The sequence below is a fragment of the Portunus trituberculatus genome, chromosome 48 (assembly GCF_017591435.1).
Source record: "Portunus trituberculatus isolate SZX2019 chromosome 48, ASM1759143v1, whole genome shotgun sequence".
Taxonomy (NCBI): domain Eukaryota; kingdom Metazoa; phylum Arthropoda; class Malacostraca; order Decapoda; family Portunidae; genus Portunus; species Portunus trituberculatus.
In genome coordinates this window covers 10,507,226-10,519,495 of record NC_059302.1, presented here as the reverse complement: position 1 = coordinate 10,519,495, position 12,270 = coordinate 10,507,226, and the positions used below count along the sequence as shown (strand labels likewise).

The following is a 12,270-nucleotide window of genomic DNA, read 5'->3' as shown; positions in this document are numbered from 1 at the left end:
GTGTCAGTGAAATCCGTGATGCTTCTGTGATGTCTGTTAACACCAAGGAGGATGAATAACAGGAGGTGGCATGATGTCACAAAAATTAAGCCAACGCTGCTGCCCCTACCCCTTTTACACCAAAAACATTATCAGCCGCCCAGTGAAAACACATGGGAATGCCCGAGTTATGCTCCTTATTTTCTGTCTTATGTCCATGTTTTGAGGCTGCCTACCACACAAGTGATGTTAACTCAGAGTTGCAATAGTCGTGGGATACTGTGTCATGAAGATTTAGAATGTAAATCATACATACAAATTAGATAATACAGTATTTTCCAGCTTTGGTGGACTTGGGCAAGAGGTGGGGAAGCTGTCTTTGAGGCAAACGTAAGACTGAACAAGGTCATGTACACATGTAAATAAAGGTATCCCTCATTATTTGATATTTTGATTTTACGATCATTAGGAATTATGCCCACTCATTATCCGTTGTCCTTGGTCATTTATCAGATCTTCAACTGAGCACTAGAATGTAAACAAAGGCACCGTGCGATCGTAGTGCCATTCGCGCCTCACTGGCCACAAATCAAAACGATTCTCGCCTGGCTTTCAGTTGTGCTCGCTCTCGCAGACCGTCTTTATACAGTGCTTGCGATTTGGTTAAATTCACATTTATTGTTGGTTACTGCGAGTGAGTTATGTCCTCAAAGCAGCCTGCAACACCAAGTGGTGGTGAAGTTAGGGTCAAAAGACCAAGGAAAAGCTTATCCTTGGAAGGAAAAAACTGGAATTTGAGAAGAATCATGAGAGGGGTGATGGTGCCAACCAAATCACCAGGACCATGCAACTGCCCCATTCCAGTGCTCTACATCCTCTGATGACGAGGAGATGGCTTTCACACTCGCTGGTGTGGGCGAACTGTCCTTAAACCACTACCATAGCATTGGGGACATTGATCCCCACCAATCGCTGCTGCACATACCACTTCATAACTGTGGCACCTAATGCAGCATCTTTTTTCCAGTCCTTACATATTTTCCTTGGTGCAGCTTTACCGCTTTTACTTGATGATGTATCCACACAGTACAGTCAACTCTTGAGTAACATGAATTTGAATAATATGATTTTGATTTAATAAGACTTGATATTTACAGATATAATTAAACAATGCAAATTACTTAATTTAATGCGGGTTAATTCAACGCCACACACACCCCACACTGTTTCTGGTGGGAAGCCTACAGGGTTGAACCCGAGAAACTTAGCTAACAACAAATGATATCCACGAACACATAAGGAAATATCGTTGTCATGGTAATGAGTTTCCTTGCAGGTTGTGGTAAAACCACCTCCTGAGGTGTTACTGTCTCACATATACATTTATGTTGTTAACAAACCAAGATTTCTATTTGTTTTTTTACAAGCCTTACCACCAAGAAACGACCGTTTTGTGATGCACGAAGTGAAATCTCGCATGAACACAGAAAGCAAAGCAGATAACGAGGCATTTGTGCTTCTTCTTGTGACCCCCTTTAGCTCGTGTGTTGCTTTCACTACAATGTTTATGTTTCTGTCCTTCTATTGCCTGCTATAATAAATATCATATATTCATATACGATCATGCCATAAGGATCACCTTGACTCTGTGACACTGAGTGATAGTTTAGAGACACTCAGCTATTTCTTCTCACAATTGTGAGAAGGAACAGAGCATCTCTGAATTATCACTCAGTGCCACAGAGTAAAGGTGATCCTCATGGCATGAATATATATGAATACAAAGACATGATATCCATTATAGCATGCAACTACATTTATTCCTTTATTAACATCTAATACTTGATATGGTTATCATGGGCATCAATGACAGCTAGAATGTGGGGTTTGGGCTGGGAAACACCGTCTTTACTCAGGTAGCTCATTCCTCTGCTGACAGTAAGGATGCAGAGAACAGTTGCCATGTGGCGACCAATATGAGCAACATCTCTTTGATTTTCACACTCCTGCTTGCCTTAGGGTGATGATATGGATCCCCCTCTGTCTTGTTTGCAGTGGTTCTGACCATGTTTGTCTTTCAGAGAAAAACTGGGAAGGCTGTTGTCTACACACTGTAATAAACATGAGGGTGGAAAATTGGCGGAAAACTGGACACCTAGCAACTAGGCATGACCTTGAGGAATTGAAGTGGTGTTGCTACCACAAGATCGCACAATTATCCCCAGGAGGTGAACATTCACATTTTCGAGATAGGCAAGAGCATGTTAAATTTATAGGGTTTATAGTTTAGATGTGTTCACCGCACACTGTAAAAGAAAGTTGGAGCTTCAACCGCTGCCGCTGTATTGCGGTGAAAGCAACTCATGAGCCAAAGGAGTCACAAGAAAAGAAGCAGCCACTGCTGAAGTGCCAACCACAAATGCGGTTTTATCTCCTGCTTTGCTTTTGGTGTTCCATGCAAGATTTCACTTTGTGCATCACAAAATAATCCTTTCTTGGTGGTAAAACTTGTAAAAGCTAATAGAAATGTTGTTTTGTTAACAGAAATGTATATAGAGACCTCACTCCTCAGTCTGGAGCTAACTGCCACTTGAGTAGATAATTTCTGCATCTTTACTTAGTGTCCTATACAATGTCATCCAAGTGTCTTTCAATCTCCTCACAGGAAAGTGATTCCAAGAAATCAAGGAAGACTGACCATTGAAAAGAAGTTGGGAGTGTTAGATCGCTTTACCTCGATGATTGTCCATACGACTGGACTGAGGGACAACATACTAGATACCATAAGAGCTAATAAAATGAGAATGCGAGTTTTTATTATTTTAGTAACTTAATGATGCATTAATAGCTTTTTTAAAGTTTGAGTAACAAAATCCCCAAAATAACTAGACTTTCCCAGTGGCAAGAAATGTAACCCCTTTCCTTTTACCATTGTTTTCTATGGAAAAATTGTTTGAATAACATGGTCTCCAGGAACATAAACCTCACGTTAATCTTGAGTTGCCTTATTTGGCAGAATATTTTACCACCTTATCTTTTGAATTCCTAATGTTTTGCCACACCATATTCTTCAGACACTCATAACACTAGCTCCTTTCTCTTATTTTCTTATCAATTCCATTTTTTGAGCCAGTTAGGGCCACTTGCTTATGTTGACACCCTTGGGAAGCATAAGAGTTCTTAGTATTGAAAAGAAGCACAAACTTGTTCACTGAATCTGGACAAAACACTGTGTTCGTGGGTGTCAGCCGGAATGATTTGTTTACAACTGCGTTTCTGGCAGTACGCGAGGCACACGTTGTCTGAATTGATTTGCTGGCTGTCTGGAGTAAAGTTAAATTATAATCAGGACACTACTCTGGATAAACCAAAAACCAGATAAACAAGGATTGAGTGTACTAAGCCAATGTTTACATTGGCAGCTCTGGTTCCCTCAGCAGTGAGGAAAAGTTGCCAAATTCTATGTTATTTCTCAATTGAGTAGCTCCGCAAGAGAACAATCCAAGCGCCATTTCTCAAAAACTGCAAAAAATAGCTTCTAAAGTTTTACATCTTAATATTTAAAAAACCCAACCATATGATTTTTGCAAAACCTCAAATTTTTTTTATCCAATCCTACATTCACTGATTATAGATAACAAAAACAGTCCAATTACTTGTGGAGTTCAAGTCAATTTGACGTATTCTTGTAAACTGAGATAATAGAGATGACTAACTCTAATATTAAGTAAAATTACAGGTGTACTTACCACACTGGTGTAAATATTAAGGGGACTGTCCGGTGAGGTTTTTTAAAAATAAAAAAATAAAGAGGTACGTGGGTAATTTTTTTTCGCTGATAGATGTTTATTACACGATGTTAGTTTAGTAGTTACAAGCGAATCGACTCATAAATAACTGCATAAAAAAAAAATAAATAAAAAAATAATAAATAAATAAATAAATAAATTTCCTATAAACTTTGTCACCAGAGGACAGATTTCAATTTTGCCAGTACGGATATGAAGTATGTTGTATAACAAAACTTTTCATTTCATAGAATTTTGCTTTTTTTTATTATTTTGATGGCCATTATGAATTTAAAAAAAATTTTGAAATGTAGCAGCTTCATTGAGCTTCAAAATGTTACCTCAAAATTGAAAATCTGTTGAGAAATGTGGGAGAAGATATGCTTTGAATGACAAAAAGTGGAAACTGAAAAAAAGGCAAAAAACCACAAAGATGTCATTTTCGTCCTCTATGACCCTGTACATTTATTTGGGTTGGATATTTCGTGCTCATACACCACCATGTGCATCATATATGCTTTTTAGGCATTTTTAGAATATTCTGTAAGACTCATATGGCACCTGGCCGCCCCTACAATGATTGTAGTTATTAGTCACTTGAAGGCGAGGGTGTCTCCCATCCATGCATGGTCGGTACAAATTGTAATTTCCACTTGTACTGTTTGTTTAGACATTGTAAGGCAAAAAAGGCAGGTAAAATAGGCTGGATTGTGGCCTGCAAGGTGTGAAATAACGGGCGAGATACTCAATAGATCCTCTTCCCATCGCAGTCACATGGACACTGAAATGGAAGGGGAGAGGGTGTGTTCCTGTGTACGCCATAGTACTGAGTTGCCAGCGCCCACCTTTCCTTACCAAAGAAACCACTTGTCATGACTTTTACCGTGCTTATTATCATCATTTATGGTACAGAGTGGGAAGGGGGGAAGCCCAGGACTGCGATGGGCATGGCAGGGGCCCTTTAAAGTTTAAATATTTTAGCGTATTTCCCCAAAATACTCCATCACTATGTTGCCATATGTTTGGGGATGCTCTGGTTGTTTTGGGGATTTTCTATATTTTTCAGATTTTTCGATACCATGGCCACCGAATGGTCCCCTTAAGAGTTGAATACTGATTCTCTCTTTCCTACCCCTGCCCCCTCTACCCTAACCTCATGATTAGTTGTCATAATTGAGCACCTTGTCATCATCCTCATCAGTAGGCATGACATTGTGTTCAATTGTGCCAGCCTGGAGGCCCTGATGAAAGGTTTTCTTGTCAGCTAGTATTTGGCATTGCTAGGTCACTGAGCTTCTCTTCACTGAGGTTTAGGGGGAGGATATCATATAGGGGTAGGAGGGGGACAGTACTCAGGTTGAACCTCAGTGATGTTGTTGTCGAGTGTGTAGTCCGAGTTGATGACGTAACTTCCTCTAAAATTCAGGCAGAAGAGCAGCTTCCATGTTTCCTTGAATGTTAACCCTGGTGCTTGACATTTGATGATGTGGCCCTTTGTGACACTAATGTTAAGGAACATGGCCCGAGTCATGTGCACTGCTTTGTATCCAGCTGACATTGATGCTTGAATGTGGAAAACATAATCATCTGGCGTGTATAAGTATGGCACACACCTAAAGGCGCATCCACACTTGTTGCATTTTCACATATTGTATTATTGTTGTGTAGCAGTGTCAGTGTGGACGGGATAGCGTTGCACTGTTGTGTGTCAAAATATGATAAAGATACACAATGGGTTTGATCTGCCGTTTGTCTGTCTTATGCCATCACATCAAAGGAATGATACACAACTCACCAACCCTAGTGTGGACAGGGAGCGTGGCATTGTTCTGTTGCATGCTCAGTATTGTCATGGATGGACATGAGTACAAAAGCTCATTTGTGACTGCTTGTAAATTATATTTACAGTCAAACCTCGCCGAACATGAATCGGTAAAATATACCATGTTTCGCCGAGCACGACTTTGACTCGTGATTGCACGATTTGGTTCCCACTTAATCTCCTGCTGGTCCCGTGTTACTGTCTTATATATGCATATATGTTCACAAAACATTTCTATTAGCTCTTTACAAGCCTTGCCCCCAAAAAAGGATTGTTTTGTAATAATAAAGTGAAATCTTAATGGAATACCAAAAAATAAAGCAGAGATGAGATGAGCCACAGACGAAGCAGGAGACTCGTAGCCACTCAGCCGCTTCTTTTTCTTCTTGTGACCCTTGTAGCTTGCGTTGTTACTTTCATCATGATATTTATGTTTCCACTCCTCTATTGCCTGCTATAATGGATATCATATCTTAGTATTCATATACGCTCATGCCATGAGGATAACCTGGACTCCGTGGCACTGAGTGATAGTGAATTACTAATGAAATACCGCGGTATTTCATAAGTAATTCACTATCACGTACTGCCACGGGCGCTTGGATGGTTCTTCTGTGGAGTACATTAACCCAGGAACCTCCATGTCAACAGAGGTGAAAAATACGCAACACTGTATCAAAGTTTAGACCGTACTGTCACAGAGTGAGAATAATCTAAGCAACATTTATTGGAAGAGGATGCCTTGAGCTCCCGTTTGTATGGGAATACACGTTTTTGCTGGGGATGAAGCTTGGATCGTTCTTCCGTGGAACTAATTATTAAATCATTAGATCAAATTTTGCATCTTATTTCTGGCTATAGGTAAAGACAGAGCTGATCTATTCATATTTTCCTTCAGAATCATCATAAAACATATAAGAGTAACGAAATCTATGATTGTATGGTGATGTTGAGAGCAATTGCAACTGGCTTAATCAGAGATGAAGGGTGGACCTATTACTCAAGCTCATCAAACAGACAGAATGAAGATCAATCACAAACAACACTATGTGTGGAATGGAAAAAGTGGGAAGAAATTTGCATACATGTCTGATGATGAAAGGAAACTCCTTTTAACAACTGTACACACTAAATGCCAAACCCCATAGCTCTCTGTGTTGCTGCATTTATGTGAATAATTCCATTAATTAATATCCTGACAAGTGGCATAGGTTTTAAAACAATAAGAGTCAGGAAGAATCACAGAACAATCTCATTAGAGCATCAATGTTTAGTATAAAGACAGTGCAGTCCACACTAAAAGCTGCAGAAATGCATCACTGCAATGGTTACACTCAACAAGAAAGCCTACAGTCAATGGAAATGGAACTCTAGTCACTTAAGTTACTTGAAAACCAGCACACAGTGTTTGTTGTTATTGTATTGGCAGTACAAGTGTTGCAGCACATGCACTTCACAACACATACTGATGCTGCTGCCAGCTAGGCTTGTACTTACGCTTCAGCTGGGATACGTTGGCCTCTGCTTGTCTCAGTTCATCTTGAGATGTCTGAAGGCGGTCTTTTAGGGTGTGGATTTCCCTTTGTGTTGTCTCCAAGGCTTGCTTCATGTCTGATGACTCTATACTCAACATATCTAAACCTGTCAGATAATAGGTCTCTTTGTATATCCAACCACATGACTGATATCAAATATTCTAAAGTCTGCACTTGAAATATGTATAACCGTCTTCCTTTATCTTCTTCCTGAAACTTCCCTCAGATGATAGCCATGATAGAATTGTTTTCATTTAGTACTGTTATTGGATCCCTATCCCCCCTGAAAATTCTAATCCTCACATTTTTCTTTTCTCAGATATTCAACCATCCTCTCCCCTCACATTAGTAAAGTTCCTCTTTTTGAACTCTTATTTACATGCTTACCCCAATTATTTTTATCACATGCCTGAGAAATATTTCTACTTTATCACTACACTTGCACATCAAACAAAAAATATACATTCATTTAGCCCCTCCATTTCTTTTTTTATGTCCAATCAGCCTAATGTATAAAGCACTTTGATAAATCTTTACTTGTATTCCTCTCTTTCATCCCCAATTTTCCGAACCAAATCTTCTCTTCATTCACACCATTTCTAAATTTCAACCTGTAGATTTTTTTTTTCTTTAATTAGTATAGAAATAATGGTTCTGTCCTTCAAATATACATCTAATACTCTAATAACTCATGCATTCATCTGCCAACCACCTTCAAACCCTTGGCAATTATTTCTTTAATATTAAGGTTAATCAACTAGATGATTTCAGTATATTTATAGCATGGTTTACCATGGTAAATTGATAATGCATTCCCATATGTTTAAATCTGTGATATTTCAATACCAATATAAAAATGCTTAGGAAAATAACTGAAATAATATTAGTAAAATAAGAATTGAATATATAGTGCAATATGTAAAGCAGGACACCTTACCTGCAGGGTCTTTCAAGGGCTTCAACAATCCACTGATCTCGCCATTTTTTATATTTTCATACTTGGCCTTAAGGGCACTCAGCTGCTCCTTTGTGAAGTCATTCTCTGCTGTTATGCTCTCTATCCTCGCCATCAATTTGTTCTCCTCACTAGACTTCCACTGATCTCGCCATTTTTTATATTTTCATACTTGGCCTTAAGGGCACTCAGCTGCTCCTTTGTGAAGTCATTCTCTGCTGTTATGCTCTCTATCCTCGCCATCAATTTGTTCTCCTCACTAGACTTCTCCACAATCTTATTTACATGCTTACCCCAATTATTTTTATCACATGCCTGAGAAATATTTCTACTTTATCACTATACTTGCACATCAAACAAAAAATATACATTCATTTAGCCCCTCCATTTCTTTTTTTATGTCCAATCAGCCTAATGTATAAAGCACTTCGATAAATCTTTACTTGTATTCCTCTCTTTCATCCCCAATTCTCCGAACCAAATCTTCTCTTCATTCACACCATTTCTAAATTTCAACCTGTAGATTTTTTTTTTCTTTAATTAGTATAGAAATAATGGTTCTGTCCTTCAAATATACATCTAATACTCTAATAACTCATGCATTCATCTGCCAACCACCTTCAAACCCTTGGCAAGTATTTCTTTAATATTAAGGTTAATCAACTAGATGATTTCAGTATATTTATAGCATGGTTTACCATGGTAAATTGATAATGCATTCCCATAATGTTTAAATCTGTGATATTTCAATACCAATATAAAAATGCTTAGGAAAATAACTGAAATAATATTAGTAAAATAAGAATTGAATATATAGTGCAATATGTAAAGCAGGACACCTTACCTGCAGGGTCTTTCAAGGGCTTCAACAATCCACTGATCTCGCCATTTTTTATATTTTCATACTTGGCCTTAAGGGCACTCAGCTGCTCCTTTGTGAAGTCATTCTCTGCTGTTATGCTCTCTATCCTCGCCATCAATTTGTTCTCCTCACTAGACTTCTCCACAATCTTATTGACCATCTCTTTCTTCTCCTGTTCGTAGTTTTCCTCTGCATCTTTGAGCTGGTCTTCGGCAGCCTGTCAATCAAGCCATCATTACTATCCATGACTACTATACACCATTCCCCTCCTCACTATATTAGTTGTGCCCTATAAAATGTGAGGCACTAATCTGTTGCTACAAATCTTTTGAGATCCATTTGTATTTTGAAATGTTTCACATGCATGATGGTATCAATACTCTATTTCATTCTGCAGTTTCATTGTGGATCTAAATTGATTAACACCAAGAACCTTGGATATCAAATGAAAAAGATAATTAAAAAGGTGTATGTATACAATCCCCAGATGAAATTATTCCTTGTAAATGTGGAATGCATTCATTACTTCTTGGTTAAATAGCTTCAAATTTCCATAAACCTCAAAATGAAAGGACTCTTTGTTTCATGTTACCCTGTTATCACGGTTTTAAATGAAAACTGGGGGATACCTGAACTCTGTTACTATTGCGATAAGTTTATACTTGCTGCACTTCCCAATAAGGGAAAAGGAAGAGTGAGACTCAGCACCTTAAGTTTCTCTGTTAGCTGGATGACTTGTTCGTTCTGTGCAGCTTGCTTCTCTAGGAGGTCAGCAAGTTCTTTTTGTGAAGACTCGCAAATCTCCTTCATGTGAGACAACTCATCCTCAGAAGTACTCAATGTTCTGGGGAAAAACATGAACTTAGCATACAGGGATTTCTTGATTTATGAGTGTTTGGATGCAATTTTGGAGTAAGATAAATAGAAACTAGTCATTTTCATATTGTATAAAAACTAGTCATTTTTCATATTACAGACTATCTAGAAAAAACATCATATCAAGGTAATCAAGTTGTGCAGCTAATTTAGTTCCCTGATGCAAACAAAACAGTGCATTTTAGACACAAATCCATCTATGACAGGCTCTAACCTTGTGAGTAAGTGTTAAGACAGGATTAACCCTGTTACAGCAATGCCAATGACCGTCTTAACTCCTGTCAACATCGTGGGAACGTGGCTGTACAAGTATGTATCATGACCTGATCCCCCAACAGTTTTTATCATTAATTTAACAATAAATATCAATAATAAGGACTATATAATGTCCTCCTTTGATGCAATAATATATTATTATAAATAACTGCACGGAGGGGTACGATCAGTTTCCCCAGACTCAACAAACCTTGCCACATGTCAGGCTGTTGGGTGCAATCTTCTCATATTTATTTATTTTTTATATCAATTTTTTTTATACACTGTCTAACTATTCCCAAAAGCAGTAACTATGTTAAAATAATTCAGATAAAAGAAAATTTTGTCAAGAACCTATTTCTTTCCATATATTTAATATTGACATATTGTGAGCCTTAATTATGGCCGTTTCACACCAGAGACGAGGCACACGATGCACGAGAATTGGACTGGCTTTAGTGGCTATGGGTATGTTCACACCGGGTGTGATGCTAAGCGAGACATTCTCTGTGGTGGATGCTGGCTGACTTGACAGTTCTTGATGATGATGATGATGAGGAGGAGGAGGAGGAGGAGGAAGAGGAGGAGGAGGAAGAGGAAGAGGAAGAGGAGGAGGAGGAGGAGGAGGAGGAGGAGGAGGAGGAGGAGGAGGAGGAGGAGGAGGGGGAGGGGTAAGGGGATGAGGAGGAGGCAGGGGATGGGGAGGGGGATGAGGAGGAGGGGGAGGGGGAGGAGGAGGAGGAGGAGGAGGAATACAAAGGAAAGAAACAGAAACAGACCTCTTGGTCCTTTCGAGGCTGTCTGGTAACTACTAACTGGCTACAGATAAGAGAGACAGAACAGTACAGGAGAAGGCTCCTTCCCACCCACCACTCCCTCCAGCTTTCATTGACATGGAAAATAGTTTGGAAAAGTACCATGCAGTATGGGAAAACTGACATGGAATTTTCACAGGAAAGGATGAAAGGAGATTCTATTATTCACCCTACGGTGAACTCTACATATCTATCTATAAGAAAGTTAATATAGTATCATGTTTAATTATTCAGACAAGAAGAGAGCTTGTTGGGGTTATTCTTTAAATATTTATCAATTTTGGTTTTGAATGATGCAATAGAAGTACTGTTTACTATTTCTGAAGGAAGCTTATTCCAAATGTTAACAATTCTATTAAAGAAAAAGTGCTTTGCCTCGTGGGTTTTAAAGCGTTTTGGTGTAATTTTAAATCCATTATTCCTTGTTATGGTGGAATGATCAATAGTAAAATATTTATTGACATCAAGGTTGTTGTATCCCTGAAAAATTTTGAAAACTTCGATTAGGTCTCCTCTTATCCTGCGCTTTGTTAAGCTGAATAAATTTAATGCTTCCAGTCGTTCCTCATACGGCTTGTTTCTCAATCTCGGAATCATCTTGGTCACTCTACGCTGGATCCTTTCCAGTTTTTCAATGTCTTTTCTGTAATATGGTGACCAGAACTGCACACAGTATTCAAGCTGAGGACGCACCAATGAGTTATATAAAGTAAGGATAACTTTTTCTGATTTAAATTCAAAGGTTCTTCCAATGAACCCAACTAATTTATTTGCATTCTTTACTGCTTCTGTGCAGTGTTTGCTCGGCTTGAGATCTTTAGACACCACAACACCAAGATCTTTTTCATTCTCAGCACTTTCCAGAGGTACATTACTCATTACGTATTTTGCTTGTACATTGTTACTTCCAATGTGTAGACTTTACACTTTTCTATATTGAATTTCATTTGCCATTTTTCTGCCCAGCGTGTCAGTTTATTTAAGTCACACTGTAGTTCTTGCCATTGTGACGTTGATGTAACTTTGCTCATTATTTTGGTGTCGTCCGCGAATTTGCTTATTTTACAAGTGATTCCTTCATCAATATCATTAATATAAACAATGAAAAGAACTGGTCCTAATACAGAGCCTTGAGGAACACCACTTTTACATTGTGCCACTCTGATTCTTTTCCATTTATAACAACACGTTGCTTTCTGTCAGAGAGCCAGTCTTCCAGCCATTTCAGGGTATTTCCAGCTATGCCGTGAGCTTTTACTTTGCTGATTAGCCTCTTGTGAGGGACAGTGTCGAAAGCTTTCTGGAAATCAAGATAAATAACATCCACTGCTTTTGTCTCGTCATACGAGTTAAAAACTTCATAAAAGAAGTCTAGTAGGTTTG

General features: G+C 38.5%; 1 protein-coding gene across 3 annotated transcripts in view; it reads right to left on the bottom strand.

Moving 5' to 3' along the window:
• LOC123498396 (sarcolemmal membrane-associated protein-like) overlaps positions 1 to 12,270 on the bottom strand; it is a 123,560-nt gene that overhangs the window by 32,157 nt on the left and 79,133 nt on the right. Inside the window, exons 9-13 of one of the 3 annotated variants that reach the window (XM_045245503.1) lie at positions 9,650 to 9,785; positions 9,090 to 9,158; positions 8,227 to 8,355; positions 8,062 to 8,098; positions 7,087 to 7,230 (exon numbers count right to left, since the gene is read on the bottom strand). In XM_045245503.1, coding sequence (XP_045101438.1) covers positions 7,087 to 7,230; positions 8,062 to 8,098; positions 8,227 to 8,355; positions 9,090 to 9,158; positions 9,650 to 9,785 — 515 coding nt within the window. Of the gene's footprint in view, positions 1 to 7,086; positions 7,231 to 8,061; positions 8,135 to 8,226; positions 8,356 to 9,089; positions 9,159 to 9,649; positions 9,786 to 12,270 lie in introns of all 3 variants that reach the window. The other 2 variants (XM_045245502.1, XM_045245504.1) reach the window with 2 other exon arrangements.